Source organism: Heptranchias perlo, chromosome 18 (assembly GCF_035084215.1).
Source record: "Heptranchias perlo isolate sHepPer1 chromosome 18, sHepPer1.hap1, whole genome shotgun sequence".
Lineage (NCBI taxonomy): Eukaryota > Metazoa > Chordata > Chondrichthyes > Hexanchiformes > Hexanchidae > Heptranchias > Heptranchias perlo.
Window position 1 is genome coordinate 41,240,877 of NC_090342.1, and position 20,963 is coordinate 41,261,839.

Genomic DNA, 20,963 nt, shown 5'->3' on the forward strand with positions numbered 1-20,963 from the left:
GCTAATCACTTTTCCCTTGGTTATACAATGTAACAATTTTCTATGTAGAGCTAATTGCAAGCTCAGGTTTGTTTCCTATTACAGTCCCCACCACTTATATTGGGCGCGTTCACATGAACGCGATTTGCCCATTATACGCAATGGCCAGTATAACGTGGTACCACTATATATGTTGGCATTGCTCATCAGCCTCCGCGGCTCCCTAAACGAACCTCCTTACTGCCGGACCCTAGACCTGGCTACGGACTTACTTATTTCAGTCCTTTCCCGCTTTCCCCCTTCTCCTCTGGAATTGACACCATCCAGCGCCCAAAGACCCATCTCCGTAATGCCCCAAATGAAATCAGACCAAGGTGACCTTTTCACTATCCTTTTGTTGTCACACACGAGAAGCATAGCTCAATACTAAACAGTGACAAATACTAAACAACGATGCTTCATAATCTGATTAGTAACAGGCAGGTGCTTCACCAAGGTGAAGGAATTGCATCATCGATGGGCATGGCATCGGATTAGAAACCAATGCTTCAGTAGATATTTCTTACTTTTTTTTTGCACTGTTTAATTTTCCAGCATATTACAGATAGTGTGCTGCAAAGGAAGTATAATGTTTATCCTCTATGTAGACTGTTTTATATATACAATTGATATATATATATACACACCTTACTCATACAATCTCACAGTAAATACAGCTGTTTCTGGCCAAAATAAATGAAGCACTTAAGATGCTATAACCGACAACCATTTGCATCAACAGGAGGGGAGGAATAAGAGTGGCAGGGCTATATTGATAGGGGATTCAATTGCAAGGGGAACAGATGGGTGTTTCTGCGGCAGCAAACGTGACTCCAGGATGGAATGTTGCCTTCCTGGTGCTAGGGTCAAGGATGTCATGGAGTGGCTGCAGGGCATTCTGGAGGGGGAGAGTGAACAGCCAGTAGTCGTGGTCCATATCGATACCAACGACATAGGTTAAAAAGAAGGGATGAGGTCCTGCAAGGTGAATTTAAGGAGTTAGGAGATATATTAAAAAGCAGGTCCTCAAAGTTAATGATCTCAGGATTACTACCAGTGCCACGTACCAGTGAGTATAGGAACCGAATAGACCGGATGAATGCGTGGCTGCAGGGATGATGTAGGAGGGAGGGATTTAGATTCCTGGGACATTGGGGACCGGTTCTGGGGAAGATGGGACCTTCCCCAGAACCGGAAGCGGGACGGGCTACACCCGAGCAGGACCGGGACCGACGTCCTTGCAGGGGTGCTTGCTAGTGCTGTTAGGGAAGGTTTAAACTAGAATGGCAGGGGGATGGGAACCTGAGCAGGGAGACAGAGGAAGGGGAAACAAGGATAGAAACAAAAGACAGAAAGGGACAAAGCAATAGTGGAAGGCAGAGAAAACAAGGGTGAAAAACAAATAGGGCCATAGTGCAAAATAAAACTAAGATGACTAGCAATCTTAAAAAGACAAGTGTAAAGGCATTGTGTCTAAATGTGCGGAGCATTCGCAATAAGCTAGATGAATTAACAGCGCAGATAGATATTAATGGTTATAATATAGTTGCGATTACGGCGACATGGCTGCAGGGTGACCAAGGATGGGAACTGAACATCCAGTGGTATTCAATATTTAGGAAGGACAGGCAAAAAGGGAAAGGAGGTGGGGTAGCATTGTGAGTAAAGGAGGAAATCAATGCAATAGTGAGGAAGGATATTGGCTCGGAAAATCACGATGTAGAATCTGTATGGGTGGAGCTAAGAAACACCGTGGGGCAGAAAACATTGGTGGGGGTTGTCTATAGGCCCCCAAACAGTAGTGGATATGTAGGGGAGGGCATTAAACAGGAAATTAGAGATGTGTGCAAGAAGGGTACAACTATAATCATGGGTGACTTTAATCTACATATAGATTGGTCAAACCAAATTAGCAATAATACTGTGGGGGAGGAATTCCTGGAGTGTGTATGTGATGGTTTTCTAGACCAATACTTTGAGGAACCAACTAGAGAACAGGCGATCCTAGACTGGGTATTGTGCAATGGGAAAGGATTAATTAACAATCTTGTTGTGCGAGGTCCCTTAGGGAAGAGCGACCATAACCTCATTAAGATGGAAAGTGAAGTAGTTGAATCTAAACTAGGGTCCTGAATCTAAATAAAGGAAATTACGGAAGTATGAGGTGCGAGTTGGCTATGATAGATTGGGGAACTTTACTAAAAGGGATGACGGTGGATAGGCAATGGCTAATATTTAAAAGAACGTGTGCAGGAATTACAACAATTATTCATTCCTGTCTGGCACAAAAATAAAACAGGAAAAGTGGCTCAACTGTGGCTTACAAAAGAAATTAAGGATAGTATTAGATCCAAAGAGGAGGAATATAAAATTGCCAGAAAAAGCAGCAAGCTTGAGGATTGGGAGCAGTTCAGAATTCAGCAAAGGAGGACAAAGAGATTGATTAAGAGGGGATGAATAGAGTATGAGAGTAAACTAGCAGGGAACATAAAAACTGACTGTAAAAGCTTCTATAAATATGTCATGAGAAAAAGATTAGTGAAGACAAATGTAGGTCCCTTACAGTCAGAAATGGGGGAAATTATAATGAGGAACAAAGAAATGGCAGAACAATTAAACACATACTTTGGTTCTGTCTTCACAAAGGAGGACACAAATAACCTGCCAGAAATGTTAGGGAACCAAGGGTCTAGTGAGAGGGAGGAACTGAAGGAAACCAGTATTAGTAACAAAAACAGTGCTAGAGAAATTAATGGGGCTAAAGGCTGACAAATCCCCAGGGCCTGATAATCTACATCCCAGAGTATTAAAGTAAGTGGCCCTGGGAATAGTGGATGCATTGGTGACCATCTTCCAAAATTCTACAGACTCTGGAACAGTTCCTACAGATTGGAGGGTGGCAAATGTCACCCCACTATTTAAAAAAGGGAGAGAAAAAAACAGGGAATTACAGTTCAGTTAGCCTAACATCAGTAGTGGGGAAAATGCTAGAGTCTATTATAAAAGATGTGATAATAAAACACTTAGAAGGCATTAATGGGATTGGACAAAGTCAGCATGGGTTTATGAAAGGGAAATCATGATTAACAAATCTACTGGAGTTTTTTGAGGATGTAACTAGTAGAATAGATAGGGGAGAACCAGTGGATGTGGTGTATTTGGATTTTCAGAAGGCTTTTGATAAGGTCCCACACAAGAGGTTAGTGTGCAAAATTAAAGCACATGAGATTGGGGTGGTGGGGGGGGGGGGGAATATACTGGCATGGATTGAGAATTGGTTGACAGACAGGAAGCAGAGAGTGGGAATAAACGGGTCTTTTTCCGGGTGGCAGGAATGACTAGTGGGGTACCGCAGAGATCAGTGCTTGGGCCCCAGATAGTCACAATATATATCAATGATTTGGATGAGGGATCTAAATGTAACATTTCCAAGTTTGCAGACGACACAAATCTGGGGTGGAATGTGAGCTTTGAGGAGGATGCAAAGAAGCTCCAATGTGATTTAGACAAGTTGGGTGAGTGGGCAAGAACATGGCAGATGGAGTATAACGTGGATAAATGTGAGGTTATCCAGTTTGGTTGTAAAAACAGAAAGGCAGACTATTATCTGAATGGTGATAGATTGGAAAAAGGGGAGGTGCAACAAGACCCGGGTGTCCTTGTATACCAGTCGCTGAAAGCGAGCATTCAGGTGCAGCAAGCAGTGAGGAAGGCGAATGGTATGTTGGCCATCATGGCAAGAGGATTTGAGTACAGGAGCAGGGACGTCTTACTGCAGTTGTACCCGGCCTTGGTGAGACCACATCTGGAGTATTGTGAGCAGTTTTGGTCTCTTTATCTGAGGAAGGATGTCCTTGCCACGGAGGGAGTGCAACGAAGATTTACCAGACTGATTTCTGGGATGGCAGGACTGACATATGAGGAGAGATTGGGTCGACTAGGCCTATATTCACCAGAGCTTAGAAGAATGAGGGATGATCTCATCGAAACATATAAAATTCTAGCAGGACGAGACAGACTACATGTAGGGAGGATGTTTCCGATGGCTGGAGTGTCCAGAACCAGGGGTCAGTCTCAGGATAAGGGTATGCCATTTCGAACCGAGATGAGAAATTTCTTCACTCAGAGGGTGGCGAACCTGTTGAATTCTCTACCACAGAAGGCAGTGGAGGCCAAGTCATTAGATGTATTCAAAAAGGAGATAGATATATTTCTTAATGCTAAAGGGATCAAGGGATATGGGGAAAAAGCGGTAACAGGGTACTGAGTTAAACGATCAGCCATGATCATTTTGAATGGCGGAGCAGGTCTGAGGGGCCAAATGGTCTACTCTTGCTCCTATTTTCTATGTTTCTATTTCAACGTTAACAGTTATCACTTTTTGGCCGATGTAAGCGACTGCCCATTTTAAACATGGACGTGTTAAGTGGTGGGGACTGTACCTGCGTGTGTATTGCTTTAAAAATGTCATCACTTTAATCTCAACTCAAGAAATCTAAATTGCTCTCGGAAAATATCCCGTTTTATGAGACATTTCCTACTTACATCTTTCTCCATTTCCCTGTTCAATAGCGCAGATTCCGAAGTTAAATCAAGGGGCCAAGTGAATAACTTCAAGAATCTTTGCTTATCCAATAACCTCTGAAGATTGAAGTTCACTTACCCGTACAACCACTACCTGCACGGACACATGTTCTGGCAATCTGACGGGGGCTCGGAAATGCATGGCCAAAGCTACGAGGAGATGAAGTATAGCCACCATCTTTTTTGCGTGGATCACTAAAAAGTAGATAAATTTATCAAAACACACCCAAGCTAACAGTTTTCAAGAGCTCGGTCACAGAACTTCTATGCAATCACTTATTTTTTCTTCTAGGCAGAAATGATAAAACCTCTCTAAAGCTGATAGGAGTCCCAGCAAACAAACACACATCAGTCAGTCAAGTCAACTGCAGCATTAACAGCTGGTATGAGGAAATCTAAAGCCCAGAGCATCCTAATTACCAAATTGCCTGAAACAGCCAAAAAGCATAAAGATTGATATACTCATGCATACAAACTCATTAAGATGAATTGCAAATTCATGCACATGATTTCCGCATGATCACAAAAGACATTAAAATAACTGCATTGGAAAGCAAGGAAACAATTTTCATCTCCAGAAAAAGATAAAGGACCAGTCAGTATTTCGGAAAAACAGTAATGTTTGCATACCACCGATGATTGTCGAAAATGTTCGTACACATACATCTTCATATCACAAAACTGAACTATATGAAAGGAAAATGAAAACCAGGTCCTGTGAATAAAAGGATATTTACTTCTACTCTCTACTTTCCCAGCCGGACCTAGTTTTCAGAACATGATTTAATGAGGAAATAGGGGAGGATATCCCAATAAATCCTAGAGAACAATTTTTTCATTTCATGATACAAGCACAGAGAATTACTTATTTCATTTTGTCCTTTGGTTGCAATCACTTATCTATCAGATCACTGAACACACTGTCCCTTGATGTCACAAGGAATTAAGATGGCAATTGTCTTTATTTATGATATCAGAGGCCATTGCCGATCAGGGAACAAAGCTCTTAACTACTGCTTGTTGATACACCTGCCAGAAGATTACAGTCTCTGCAGTGAGTTAACATGCAACAGGGAAAGTAAGCACAAATAAATGTGCTTTCTACATTTAGATATTTAGAGAGCGCGAAGGCAGAAAGACTATATTTTGCTCAAGGCAGGAGGAATTTTGGTTATGCAGGCTTTCAATGGGAGGGAAAATACAAATGCAAATATTCTCTGCTGGGAGTTTAAGCAAAGGACAGTAAACTGACTCACAGATGAACCACAAGGCACCTGTAATGGGGACACAGCTGATTAGTGTTCCGGTGCATTGCATTGCAGAGTGGTAGGATGTGCGTTTGTGTTTTCAATTCAAGACTGGCAGGGTTATCGGGAAGCTATGCTGAGCAGAGGCTAGGCACTTGCCCACAAATGAGGAGAAAGAGAGATTTAACAAACACTGGGAAACATCCCACCCATAACCAGACACTCTTGCACTATCAATGAGATGAGGAGCAAAATTGGCAGAGGCCTGGCAGTAGGTTGCCACCCACTGGAGTATGCTGATTTGAAGAAGAGCATGAATAAAGATAAAAGTAAAAATAAGCATATGCTACTATTACTATAATGTTGCAAGACTTTGGCAGATCAGGACAAACTGTATCCTGTCAAGTTAATTGCATTATTGTAATGAAATATTTAAGCAGATTTTGAAAATAAATGTAAAAGTTCCTTATCTTGCATATGTCAGAGAACTGATTTAACTTTTTGTTAAATTTAAAACTGAACGACACTCCAACTGACTGCAAGGAAGTAAATATGAGGGCTAAGACCAATCAGATTTCCCAATTCATTGCTGGTCAACATTAAGCCTGCTTTTCAATTGTGTCTCTTGTGCTTTTTTTGATATATCAGAGTGCCGAGTTAATGCATTTTCTATTCGTTGTTAGAAAGAGCAGTACTTCACAAGAAAATCAAGCGATATTTACAATTTTGCTTTCTTTCACTATAACCCAATTTAAGCTACAATTATGCAAGACGGATGAAATATTCTGTTTTGCATTTTATTGCAAGGAAATTAGTCATTTTAATGTCATCCTTTCTCTACCTCAATTCTAATGTGAGAATGAAATTTAAACATTTCAAACTGAAAAATTTGCATTGGTCTGGAACCACCTCAGATAACTGACGGTGCTAAAAGTTTTTATACAAACTGCAAAAGCAGATTTAGCAACCATGTACTCACAATCAACACTCCATTTGATAGCCCATCCTTGGGGTCGAAGCAGATCATTTACAGATTCCAACACAGTCTGAAGTTTCTGTTTCTGCCCTATTTCTGACTGCGTCACTTCAGCAACATTCAGTTTACGATTTGCAAGTTTCTCTACATGAGCAAAGAAAAGAGAAATAAAAATGCCACAATAAAGCTGAAGCTTCAGAATACTCATGCAAAAAAAAATGAAGATTTAACAAAGTAAAAACTGCTGACTTCAAGCTTTCAAATCAATACAGTTCCACAGTCGACTGATCAAAACTACGTTTGTCTATTCCTTATATAGTAACCTGTTTGTAATGTTAGAAATGATGTAAACTAGAAAAATGAATAATTGAGTCCACTTTGATCTTACACAATTTTTTCAGGATTCTTAGTGACAGGTTCTTTAAATAAGTATGTTTATTTCCTTTGCTCAAAGTTGTAAGTACTGTGATAATCTGAGATCATTGTTACTATTAATTTTAGATCTTTTCTTTTTGCATATTTTGTTCTCTGGATGTGAGCAAGGCTGCATATCTCTAGTTGCACTGCGGTGTGGTGGGCCTTCTCCTTGAACCACTGCAGTCCCTGTGATGATGATGCTGCTCTTACGATGGTGCTAGGAAATTCCAGTTTATTTGCTCAACGATGATACAGGAATGAAGGTGAAGGAAGCAGGAGATGGGTCTCATGGACAAGATGAGTTCATAGAGGACATGAGGGGAGATGGAAGAGAAACTAGAAAAAGATGCAGGTTCAGGGCTAGGGCAGGGGGAAACCTGCAGAGAAGGTTTGACTTAGTGAGAAAGGGGAAGGAGGGAAGCAGCAAACGTAGCTGAAAAGGTGGTCCCAATCTTAGTAATAAAGAAGTCCCAGCGCTCCTTGCACTTTATGGAACAGAGGGTTTAAAGAGATGGATAGAAGCTGGCAGTTATCTTTGCTCTCCAAGATGATCTTGGAGTAGTGGCTGATTTTGGCAGAGGAGAGCGAGGCCCGATAGCGCTTGATGTGATCCAACCAGATTTGATGATGCCTAAACTAACTGTGTGCCAAATACACTCATCTATTCCCCTTAGACGCGAACAAACAAAGATGGGGGCAATACCAGCAGGTACGACCAGGATGGGAGAGAGTTAAGGTTTTGGTGGGGTCAAGGGCATCAAAGATGAGGGAGTAGATGAGCAGATTGACAGCTGCAGAAGTATCATGGCAAGTAGAAAGACAAAGGCTTGGTGGTTGGGAGTTTGAAAGTGTGGTTGTAAGTGACTTGGGGAGAGTATTTTCCCACAGGGAGATGAGAAGGAAGTGAGATTGAAAGGATGTAGGGAAATGTGGGCACTGTAGGATATAAGGAAGTGGTCGGATATCGTCTTATCTGTGATCAAGACCAAGGGATTAGAGAGGCCATGAGAGAAGGCAAGATCAAGGTGGTGGCCATGAATATGGGTAGGAGAGTTTATTTGGAGGGAGAAGTTTAGGGAGATCAATCAGGGAAGTTTAGGGAAGGTAGCAAATTCAGAGGAGAGAATTGAGATGGAGATTGAAATTATCGACAATGAGTCATCGCTGAATGCAAAGGCTGAGTGAGGAAAGGTGGAAGTATACCTCGATGAGAAACTCAGAGTGGGGCTTGTGGGGTGATAGGCAATGAAGATTTTAAAGGAGGCGAGGGGGCTGGAACTAGGTGAGGTGCTCAAAGGAGGAGAAAGTACCAGAAGAGTAGGGAGAGATAGCAAGATGCAATTTGGTGATAAAAGCCACACTGTCACTGCAGCTATTTGGGTGGGGCAGGTGGTGAAAAGAAATGACCAGGCAGAAAGGCTTCAGTAAAGGGGTACAGTATTGCCACCCATGAGCCACAAATCCATCAAAGCCAGGATGCCAATTTCCCATCATTTACTCTCAGATATCAACTACTTTTGAGTTTTGGATTGTGAATGAAAGTCATCATCTGAACTTTTAATAGAAAATGGCAAAAGTAAATCCACACATTCGCAATAGTAAAAAATTGAAGAGGTTATATTGCTGCAATGTAAGGTGTTGGTCTGATTCCATCTGGAACACTGCATGCAGTTCTGATCACCACCTTGCTGGAGGGTGTAAAGTGGTGAACATCAAAGATGATTCCAGGGATTCAGAGTTTAGGTTTTGAGGAAAGGTCAAGGAAATTTTTTTTATTATTCGTTCATGGGATGTGGGCGTCGCTGGCGAGGCCGGCATTTATTGCTCATCCCTAATTACCCTTGAGAAGGTGGTGGTGAGCCGCTTTCTTGAACCGCTGCAGTCCGTGTGGTGAAGGTTCTCCCACAGTGCTGTTAGGAAGGGAGTTCCAGGAATTTGACCCAGCGACGATGAAGGAATGGTGATATATTTCCAAGTCGGGATCGTGTGTGACTTGGAGGGGAACGTGCAGGTGGTGGTGTTCCCATGTACCTGCTGCTCTTGTCCTTCTAGGTGGTAGAGGTCGCGGGTTTGGGAGGTGCTGTCGAAGAAGCCTTGGCGAGTTGCTACAGTGCATCCTGTGGATGGAACACACTGCAGCCACTGTGCGCCGGTGGTGAAGGGAGTGAATGATTAGGGTGGTGGATGGGGTGCCAATCAAGCGGGCTGCTTTGTCCTGGATGGTGTCGAGCTTCTTGATTGTTGTTAGAGCTGCACTCATCCAGGTAAGTGGACAGTATTCCATCACACTCCTGACTTGTGCCTTGTAGATGGTGGAAAGGCTTTGGGGAAGTCAGGAGGTGAGTCACTCGCCGCAGAATACACAGCCTCTGACCTGCTCTTGTAGCCACAGTATTTATATGGCTGGTCCAGTTAAGTTTCTGGTCAATGGTGACCCCCAGGATGTTGATGGTGGGGGATTCGGCGATGGTAATGCCGTTGAATGTTAAGGGGAGGTGGTTAGACACTCTCTTGTTGGAGATGGTCATTGCCTGGCACTTGTCTGGCGCGAATGTTACTTGCCACTTATGAGCCCAAGCCTGGATGTAGCCCAGGTCTTGCTGCATGCGGGCTCGGACTGCTTCATTATTTGAGGGGTTGCGAATGGAACTGAACACTGTGCAATCATCAGTGAACATCCCCATTTCTGACCTTATAATGGAGGGAAGGTCATTGGGATTGTTTTTCTGGGTGAAAGACTATGAAATGACTTAATTGATTTTTTTTTTAAGATTATGAAAACAACAGACAAATTTGATCCAGGCAAATTGTTGACAGTAGTGAGTGGTTCAAATACGAGGGGACACAGGTTTAAAGAGGGAGTTAGAAGTAGTAAGTCAGGCTGAATCTTCTCATCAAAGGAGAATAGCAATTGTGGAATAATTTACCAGGATAGGCTACTGAAGCAGACAGGACAAGTGGGTTCAATAGATAATTAAGTGTATTTCTGGAAAGAGAAGCAATTAAGGGATGTGGTAAGATGGTGGTGGTTAACTGATGAAAAATTGACAGGGTTGTTTGACCTAATGGCCCTTCCTTGTTCCTAAAAAATCTTATATTTTTATGTTAAAGCAGTATATAATATATCTGTTCTTACCTAGCAACTTCTGGAGAACCTGTCCATCATAGAGATCTTCTTCAAGAGTCTTCACTATTATTCTTTCTTCTACTAGTACATCATTAATCCAGTCAATTAGAACCTAAAAAACATTTATAATTAATGTTCCATAAATTAGTCAATTTAACAAACTAATAAACTGAGAAACTCTCTAACCCTACTGTGATAACTAAGGGCTTTTAAATTAGACATCAATCTGGTGGCCCTCCTCTGAACCTTTTCTAGCAGCTCTATCTCACCCACCTGTGAGGGGACCAAAAATAGTCACTATTCTAGATGAGGCCTAACTAAGGTGTTATAAAAGGACATTGTAGTGCTTTTTCTTTTATATTGGATCATCCTAGAAATACATCTCAATACTTGGTTGGCCATTACTATAGCCTCGAAGCACTGATCGTGAATCTTTAGAGACTTGTGCAGTATCACTCCTAGGCCTCTTTCCCATTTAACAATCTTTAGTTTGGAGCCCTGCATGGTATATACATGGTATTCCTCCATTGCATCTGGATCTGATTGTAGTCTTTTTTTTCTAATCTATGGTTCAAACACCAGCACAATTCTTTGTGTCATCTGTGAGCTTGCTAACAGTTCTCCCAACCTCTTCATTCAAATCATTAACAAAGATGAAGAGCAATGGTCCCAACACCGATTCCAGCAGGACTCCACCTGTAACTGGTCTCCATGCACAAATAGTACCATTAATAAACAACCCTGTACCTACAAGAATGCAACCAATTCCTTATCCACCAGGGCCATATCTTATAAATTAGATTATTGTGTGGCACATTGCCAAAAGCTTTTTGAAAATCCAAGCATATTATGTTGACCAGGCTACCTTAATGCAGCATCCTCGCAACCTCAAAAAATTCAATCAGGTTGATGAGTCATGACATTAGAAACATAGAAAAATTTACAGCACAGAAGGAGGCCATTCGGCCAGCCTAATCCCAATTTCCAGCACTTGGTCCGTAGCCTTGTAGGTTATGGCACTTCAGGTGCATATCCAAGTACTTTTTAAATGTGATGAGGGTTTCTGCCTCTACCACCCTTTCAGGCAGTGATTTCCAGACCCCTACCACCCTCTGGGTGAAATTTTTTTTCCTTAGCTCCTCTCTAATCCGTCTACCAATTATTTTAAATCTATGCCCTCTGGTTATTGACCTCTCTGCTAAGGGAAATAGGTCCTTCCTGTCCACTCATAATTTTATGCACCTCAATTAAATCACCCTTCAGCCTCCTCTGATCCAAAGAAAACAACCCCAGCCTATCCGATCATTCCTCATAGCTAAAATCCTTCAGTCCTGGCAACATTCTCATAAGTCTCCTCTGTACCCTCTCTAGTGCAATCACATCTTTCCTGTAATGTGGTGACCAGAACTGTACACAGTACACAAGCTGTGGCATAACTAGTGTTTTATACTGTTCTATTCACACATTCTTTACCAGATGTAAATTATTATACATTTAATATAAATACACTTTTTCTAATTTAAACAAAAATTTCACATTATTGCTGATCTGGAAAATCTCAAGATACTAACAGTTAAAATTAATGTAGACTGACATCAATAGGGTATAATCACCCACTGCAACAACAGAATAGTTAAATAATGGTCACATGAAAAGGAAAAATCATGCTGTATGACAGTAAATCGCAAGGGAATTCACAACAAAGTATATATTTTGTCATATATCATATCTTTACAAGTGTTATCAGGATGGGTACATAATAGCCAAATTAAAGGGCAAAATCATGCCGTGTTTGACAACAAGTTATCGGAGAATTCAGTATGTAGTACACATTTTATTCAAGTACTTTACCTTTACAAGCTCTTTGAACTTTGCCTCTTCCTTGGAATATGGCTCAATCATTGTTCGTTCTTCATTCTCCTCTATAATTTAAACCAGCAGAGAACAAGTGAGCAGTAGGAATTTAAAAGGGGCAATGCTTTTTTCAGAAATTGGATCTTTTCGTATATTAGCACCAAAGAGAGAAAAGCCTCACCATGGTGTACATGTAAAGGAACCAAACATTTGAGAACAAGTTAACACAAGTGATGACTTAAAATAGAAATGAAAATCTGGAAATGTGAGCCCTAGGACTGTATAGAAAATGAAAGCTGCTGTATTCTATTGGACATTTAGACAAAGGTCTCTAGAACTTTAATTGTAAACAGTAGAAATATAAAGTGAAGATTAGGAAGATTGTATCAGCAATCTTGAATACCTAGCATGGTGTCCTCTGGATGAATGTCTGTGGGCGTTGGAGACAATGGAGCATTGATGGCATTTTTGCCTTCTTCTTGTAGGTCACTCACTAGGGAGGAAGAAAACAGAGAATAGCAAGACCAGAGAAAATAAATGCTGCATTGTGCTGAAATGGTTCCAGCGGGCTATTTAAATCAGGAATATGATCGTTCTAAAAAACTGGTATTAATGCATGATAAGCTTACATTTAAAAAAATAAATACAACAAATCAAGTGCTGTGCAAGAGAATTCTTAAGCTGCCACTACTGAATTTGCTTTAGCCCTCACTACAAACTGGCCTTGTGTTTTATCTGTCTGCCTCCTGTAATGTTCATCATAACCATACTTCTTTATTCTGTAATACCCATGATCAGGAACTGGAAAAAGGGCTGTATGCATTCAAAGGTATCCCCTTCTTGTTCATACATGAAATAGGCCCAAATGTATTACAAACCATCTTCACAAACAGCAGCAAGAAATACATGACCATTGTAAGCCTTCTGAGAGTGTGCACTGCCCAACTTAGCTGGTTTCAGGCCCCTGCCATTAATTTAAGAATCTCCTCTCAACTATTTAAAACAAAACTGAAGTGGGTCGAAAGCATACAAAAATATCTCAGCATCCAAAACAGGAGGTAGGTGAGTTTCCAGCGGCCCCATTTTTTCACTGCTGTGAATTCTGCAGTGCAGCTTGCTAGTATCTATAGGGACAGGAGTTAAGCTATTAGGTCATTAAGTCAAACTCTCACAAGATCCAAATTTGCAATCCTTGTACAAATTTGGTTCCCACTGGAAAAATTAAATGAGAATTTGGTCATATCATACCACTACAAAATAAATACTAATGTAGTTATAGCATTCTGCAAAATAAAGGCTATCGTGGTTGCATAACATTCATATTATAAGCGCATCAGCCTTTAATCTGTATTCAGTGTTTTATTCCAGATGGTAACTATTAGAACAATAGCAGATCAGAATGCGACTGTCAGTCAAATGGTAGCACAGCAATTACTATTTTCACTCTATGCACCAATGTTCACAGCCTAACCATAGTCCTTTGCAAATTGCTGCTGCAAAGTTCTGTACTCTTTTGCAGTATCGTATGGGACAGAACAATGTTTCAAACCTTGAAACTAACTGCAGTTTCCTAGGTTAAAAATAGCAGGAGGATTTTCTACAGCTGGTTGGCAAAAACAGTGGCCAGCTTTTGGTGTAACGCTATCTTCAAAACACAATCTCATTTTTTTTACTAATAGCGTTTTAATGCAAAACCTTAGCTGCTGAGCATTACAGAGTTTGGACCCATTCACCTGCTACTCCTAACTAATGGAGAATAAGCAGAGGCTTTATGGGTGAGGAGGAGACGACATTTATTATAAATAGCTATAATATCACACTAAATTAATTACTAGAGCAAAAATGTTCCTGCATCAATGTCACATGGCACATTATACTTCAGCTCTTGTATCAATTGCTGGCCTCCAGCACCCTGTCACTTGAGAAAACTGACCTGCTGTGTAACCGAACAACATCTAGTTACTTGAACTTTTAACACTTACTGAAGTAAACAAATCCATGTTCTGATAAACCTCTCTTACATGAGGCTTCTGTAATAGCGTAGTTCATCATCTGATTCATGAATAGTTTAAAAAAAATCTCAATCCCAACTATAGGGAGACAAATAAGTGCATTACACTCGAGATGATTAAAGCGAGGATGGTGTAACTAAAATTAAATGAAGCTTTGTTTGGTTCATACAGAGTAACGTTAGGTTGCCAGAATGTTATCAAGAAAGTTACTTTGTAGCTGCTAATGATTGCATCTCATGACATGAATAAAAGTCTCAATCTCAGCTTTAGACATGGCCTGTACTGTAAAAGGTACAAACATACGTTAATCAGAGTGCCTTTATCTAGCATTAGCAACAAAATAGATCTCCATTCAACATGTCACACGCAGGCTCAAACTCACAACCAACGAATCAACTAAAATTGCAATACTACCTTCTTTTTTTCTGCTCTTTTTTGTCCCGCACAAGAGCCCTGCCATCTTTTTATTAACAGACAGTCATATATCCTAGCTACGTAGCATGCCAGCCCAGCTGCAGGGGAGAAGAGGTGCAGCTGGGCCAAGCATGAGATGCTTAACCAAGCACCACATGTGTCATTTCTGTCATTGTGACAGGGCTGTCACAATGACAGCAAGATGGCAGCACGAGACACATGCACTGATCACTAGCAATCTAAGCAACAAGAACACAGTCATCAGCATTCTGACAGACCCTTCTGACCTGCCTGCTCATTGTGTTTTACCCATCTGCAATGAATATTGAAGCAGAACATTTCCAGGTACATGGTGCACTGTGTACTAGATGAGCTAAAGATATTCTGAATAGAAAAAACAATAACTCATAGAATATTCTGATAATTTCAAATTATAAACCATAACTAAAGCTAGTTGCCTACTACAGTATATACAGTAATTGGAATGAATGCTCATTTATGATATTGTACTGCTCAGCTTTAATTGTATGTTGTAGGATCTTATTAGTACATTTGATGTCACTTAGTGTAGATTATATCCCTAATTTAGAGAGACATTAAACAGTAAAATCTTAAGCACCAACTGATTCTCATTCTACTTAAATCACTATTAGTGGGGACAACCTGATAAATGAGATTATGCTTCTTCAACAACAATGTCCCAATTACTGGGGCTCATCTGTAACATGACTGCAAATGTAAAGTTCAACCTGTTTTAACCAGATTAAAATTAACCTTTTTTGAGCTTTGCACGTCCTTTTTCAAAACATTCTGAAATTAGAGTAAGGAATTTGAATTTTTAAAATAGACTTAGATCCCGGGGTCATGGAAGCTCATTTGCTGTATTCTCTCAATGGGACAAAAAGCTAATGTGCAAATTTTTACAGTCCTGAAATGTGTTAAATTTATTGTCAAACAGGATAATCAGCATATGCTTATGCACAATTTTGTTTTCTGTGTTGTGTAGCTTTGCTGTTCTATAAACATAATTGGAGTATTCGCTTCCATGAAGACAATCTGTAACAGTTTAGATCATGAAGTATTGTCAATGTGAATGTATTCATCTTTGCATTAGTATTTTGGCATTCAAACAAGTAAAACAACCACTGGGCGAGCAGAGAGAAGGTATACAGTCAGGTCTGCAGTTGTAGTCCGATCGCAAATGCTGTTTTATTACAAAGCATTTCTCTAGAGGGAGATTGCCAACGAGCCTCGTTTTATTATTCATGTATGTGGCAACAGTGTACCAGAGTCCTAATGCAGCTATGTGTGGATACATCTGATATAATTACAGGCCTTTTTAACTAAGAGAACTACTGAAATACTTATCATTAACACTTACTAAACATATCTTTAATCTCTGCTCTCAAGATCAGCCATGATCTTATTAAATGCCAGAGCAGGCTTGAGGGGCCGTATGACTTCCTCTTGCTCCTAATTCTTATGTTCTCTTTGTAAAGAAAAGGTTTTTTAAATAAAAGATATAGCTTACTGTGCTGCTATTTTAAATGCTTTATGGGCACGCTACTGTTTGGAGTCCTGATTCCAAAATGGAGATCCTGCCAAAGTTAGGGAAAGATCAGGTCAAAGAAAGTGAATTTTCAATAGGGCAGTGTCTTCAGGAAAATGTATTTGGCAAAGTTTTTATTTTGAAGGGAGAAATTATGAATCGCCTGGAAATATACCGTACATTAACTCTCGTAAGGAAAACTTACATGTTGAAGTTAGCAATTTTTTTAAATGGTAAAATGACACTGAAATTGGAGTTTGAGTTGGTGCAGCTCCAAAAATGAGATGACCACCAGCAGCTTGTTCCGCAATACTAAGCCATTTAATATTCTCAATTACAGGGTACAGAATATGGCGCGCCACGAAGTCTGCACCAACAATATCTCACCAACAGTGCAAGGGTCAGCAGCAGTAAAAGCAGAAAATGAACTGGTAGCATGGGGAGACAGTAAGGGAATAAAAATGATTGACAGCCAGTCACACATCAAATTTAGTTTTACAGGAACTCAGGTCAAAAGAACAGTCGGGAGCATCTCTGCACCAGCTTCAGGGTTGCACTGCAGGTCACAATGACAGCAGAACAGTGTTTCTTCCTTTTTATTTTCGGTCTTGCTGGTGCTTTCGGTGCTAGAAAGAGATGATGAACTTCTATACTGATAAACATTCCACAATAGCATAGTGGAAGACTGCCAGATATAGAAGAGCCAGATATGAAATTATGGAGAAACAGAGGGAACATAAACAGAACCAATTACAGTACTTGATAAGGTACACCAAAGCAAGTCAGGTTAAAGATACTCAATTTTGCTTTGCCCTTAACAGCGCAGAAAATATGATTTATGAACACGCTAGACAATTGCTGAAAGCCAACAAACCACATCCTCTGATCAACATCATAAACAGGGCATCGATATCATGAATGCACTTTGCTATTTTCTTTAATGGGGAGACGAAAAAAGAGTACCTGCAACCTCATGGCCTATCACAATATCATTTGCTTCAAAGTAACAGCAGCGCTGAAACCACTGCAGATGTAAAATGCTGCCCCCACCTCCACAAAAACCCAACCTTAAAACAACAAAGATATCGCACAACGAAGAAAGTATATATCCCATCATCCAATGATGGAAGAATTGGAGATTAAAAAGACAGGCACAAATGAATGTAACTGTTAAAAGTTAAATACTTGATAAATCTGTGCATGTTATATACATCCATTTTAAATTTCACGGGCCTGTAACGGGCAGTGAAAGCAATTTATATAATCAAGACTTGAAATTACCACAACTCTCAGAAGTAGGATCTACCAAATCAAAACATGCACTTCAACATCACATCTTGTGGTACATTAACTGCACTACAAGCTAACATTTTATTGCAATGTGGCTCAGGCTGATTAAGCAAGCTACCAGGAAGAATGCTCAGGGTGAGGTTGGTGGTGACCTGGAAATAGGCTACCCGTCTTTTGTGTGGAGGTGGTGCATGGCACAGACACACTAGGGGCACGGAGGAAAGAAACAAGATATTTAATTCCCCCACCACAAAATAAAGGTAAGTTGGCTGGTAGAGTCATGTAAAAAAAACGTTGCTGTCATGGCTTGTGATGTAATGAGAACTAGGGGAGTACTAATTACAACACAAGCCATGACAGCAAAGCATTTTTGTTTATAATACATATGGCTTAATATATATGTTCTAATTCAAGATGCTGATTTGGGTCTAACTGATGCAGCGTGGTCAAGTTGTTCTAGGCAATAGGGTAATAAAAAATTTGAGCTGTAAGAGGTTAAGCATGTGTAGCAATGTGTAAGTGGTATTATAGTAATGCCAGGTTCTTTTGTTTGGGAGAGAAGGAAGGAGACGCAGAATACAGAAAAATCTGCCATGGGTCATTCTGTTGATGTTGAGTGTGACAAATATCAAGTATTTTGGTTAGTTTTTAGCTTGGTATTGGCCTCTTTAATTCATCATAATACTTAGGTTAAAAACTAGCTTCACTCAGAAACCTTGCCCCAGCTCAATTCGAAACAATGTGCAATATTAGCTCGATCACTGAGAAGTCTGCTTGTGGGAGGAGCTAAGTCACTTAATTTAAATACAATCGTGATGTGCAATTAGTTCAGTTTTGTGCCTGATTAGAAGCTTTTCAAATTGAATAGACAGTTACAGAAATTCAGCCTGGCTCAAATTACTGTTTCTATCCAAATCTTTTGAGTTTTGATATGGAGCCTTCAAAGAGCAGTTATCTGATTGGAAACTTTGAAGAGAAATAGATAAACCAAAAACGTCTGTAGTTGGTAAGGAAAGGATTAATAAAATAACTGTTAAAAACAAGTAACTATGATCATAGTTTTAGCACAAGTAGTGAATGTTATTTCCTACTTTATACAAAGCACTGGTAAAGTTTAATTACTCTTAATATACATTGCTTCTACGTTATAGTCACTTGCTCATTTACTGCTTAATGCATTAATTCAGCATTTGAAGTCTGAAATAAAGTCTAGTGAGAGTCTTACTCTGCTGCCTTTAAAGAAGGGACTATCCTGTGGTAGCACAGGATAGAACCAGTAGTTGGAATAATCTAAAAAATGGTTCCCAGTTCATTATCTTGGGCACACTATATTTATCTAAATATATCAGAATTAAAATACTCGAGGACATCGGGAGCAAGGACTTTGAGAACAGTCTGAAATTCAGAAGCTAAAAATATCCAGAGTGAAAAAAGGTAATGGTACCCAAAAAGTAATAGCGAGTTCAGTCTATCATGATTGCTGCCATTCTTCCTGTAGAATTGTATGTCCAATATTAATGTTACTGTCAGCATAGGCAAATAGCATTGATGCATTTAAGGGGAAGCTAGATAAACACGAGGGAGAAAGGAATAGAAGGTTACGACGATAAGGTTAGATGAAAAGATGTGGGAGGAGGCTCGTGTGGAGCATAAACACTGGCATGTACCAGATGGGCCAAATAGCCTGTTTCTGTGCTGTACATTCTACGTAATGTCACTGTGTCCCATTCAATGTTATTGCCTTAAGTACAACCATGTGGTTTTCAGTGGGTGAGTATGTCCTAGAGGCAACAAGGGGGCAAGCCATACTAGATTTAGCAATGAGTAATGAACCAGATTTAGTTACAGCTTAACTGTGCATGAACATCTATCCAATAGCGATCATAACATGATCGAGTTCAATGTAGTGTTTGAAAGGGAAAAAAAGTGAATCAGCTGCTAAGATTCTAGACTTGGGTAAGGCCGATTTCAATGGGATGAGACAGAGACTGGGCAAATCTGTTAATGGGTAAAACGACTGATGATCAGTGGGAAATGTTTAAAGAAACATTTAACGAGATACAGAACCGGTTTATACCCAAGGGGCAAGAACTCTACTTGCCAAAAAAAAACAGCCATGAACAACTAAAGAGGTAAGGGCCAGTATAAGACATAAGGAAAGGGCATACAAAAAGGCAAAAAATGGCACAGATCCTGGCGAATGGAAAAGATACAAAGATCAGCAAAGGGTCACAAAACAGATAGTAAGAGCTACAAAAAGAAAGTATGAAAAGAAACTTGCAAGGAATATCAAAACCAATACGAAGAACTTTTATCGTTATATTAGGAAATAAAAAGGGTGGTCAGGAGCGGTGTTGGCCCCTTAAAAACTGAAAGTGGGGATATTGTCATTGACAATGGGGAAATGGCGGACGTGTTGAATAATTACTTTGCGTCAGTATTTACAGTAGAAAAAGAGGACAGCATGCTGGAAATCCCAAGAAAACTAATATTGAATCGGGGACAGGGACTCGATAAAATTAACATAAGTAAAGCAACAGTAATGAAGAAAATAATAGCACTAAAGAGTGACAAATCCCCAGGACCAGATGGTTTCCATCCCAGGGCTTTAAAGGAAGTAGGTGAGCAGATTGCAAATGCCCTAACCATAATCTTTCAAAGTTCTCTAGATTCAGGAACTGTCCCTCTGGATTGGAAAATTGCACATCACTCCGCTTTTTAAGAAAGGAGGGGGAAACCAGGGAATTATAGACCAGTTAGCCTAACATCTGTTGTGGGGAAAATGCTGGAGTCTATAATTAAGGATAGAGTGACTGAACACCTCGAGAATTTTCAGTTAATCAGAGAGAGCCAGCATGAATTTGTGAAAGGTAGGTCGTGCCTGACAAACCTGATTGAATTTTTTGAAGAGGTGACTAAAGTAGTGGACAGGGGAATGTCAATGGATGTTATTTATATGGACTTCCAGAAGGCATTTGATAAGGTCCCACATAGGAGACTGTAAGCTAAGATAGAAGCCCATGGAATCGAGGGAAAAGTACGGACTTGGTTAGAAAGTTGGCTGAGCGAAAGGCAACAGAGAGTAGGGATAATGGGAAGGTACTCACATTGGCAGGATGTGACCAGTGGAGTCCTGCAGGGACCTGTCTTGGTGCCTCAATTATTCACAATATTTATTAACGACTTAGATGAAGGCATAGAAAGTCTCATATCTAAGTTTGCCGATGACACAAAGATTGGTGGCATTGTAAGCAGTGTAGATGAAAACATAAAATTACAAAGCAATATTGATAGATTAGGTGAATGGGCAAAACTGTGGCAGATGGAATTCAATGTAGACAAATGTGAGGTCATCCACTTTGGATCAAAAAAGGATAGAACAGGGTACTTTCTAAATGGTAAAAAGTTAAAAACAGTGGATGTCCAAAGGGACCTAGGGGTTCAGATACATAGATCATTGAAGTGTCATGAACAG

General features: G+C 40.2%; 1 protein-coding gene and 1 long non-coding RNA gene across 5 annotated transcripts in view; one reads left to right on the forward strand and one right to left on the reverse strand.

Annotated features, from left to right (window-relative positions):
• parvb (parvin, beta) overlaps positions 1-20,963 on the reverse strand; it is a 63,922-nt gene that overhangs the window by 25,356 nt on the left and 17,603 nt on the right. For 2 of the 3 annotated variants that reach the window (XM_067999784.1, XM_067999786.1), the window contains exons 2-6: positions 12,627-12,716; positions 12,221-12,291; positions 10,379-10,481; positions 6,829-6,969; positions 4,682-4,797 (exon numbers count right to left, since the gene is read on the reverse strand). In XM_067999784.1, coding sequence (XP_067855885.1) covers positions 4,682-4,797; positions 6,829-6,969; positions 10,379-10,481; positions 12,221-12,291; positions 12,627-12,716 — 521 coding nt within the window. Of the gene's footprint in view, positions 1-4,681; positions 4,798-6,828; positions 6,970-10,378; positions 10,482-12,220; positions 12,292-12,626; positions 12,717-14,649; positions 14,779-20,963 lie in introns of those variants that run through there. The other variant, XM_067999785.1, reaches the window with a different exon arrangement.
• Positions 1-20,963, forward strand: part of LOC137334802 (uncharacterized) — a 54,154-nt gene that overhangs the window by 1,860 nt on the left and 31,331 nt on the right. Inside the window, exons 1-2 of one of the 2 annotated variants that reach the window (XR_010966248.1) lie at positions 14,757-14,994; positions 16,539-16,598. The exons of the other annotated variant lie outside the window; for it this stretch is intronic. This is a non-coding gene — a long non-coding RNA (uncharacterized lncRNA). Of the gene's footprint in view, positions 1-14,756; positions 14,995-16,538; positions 16,599-20,963 lie in introns of those variants that run through there. 2 annotated transcript variants of the gene reach the window in all.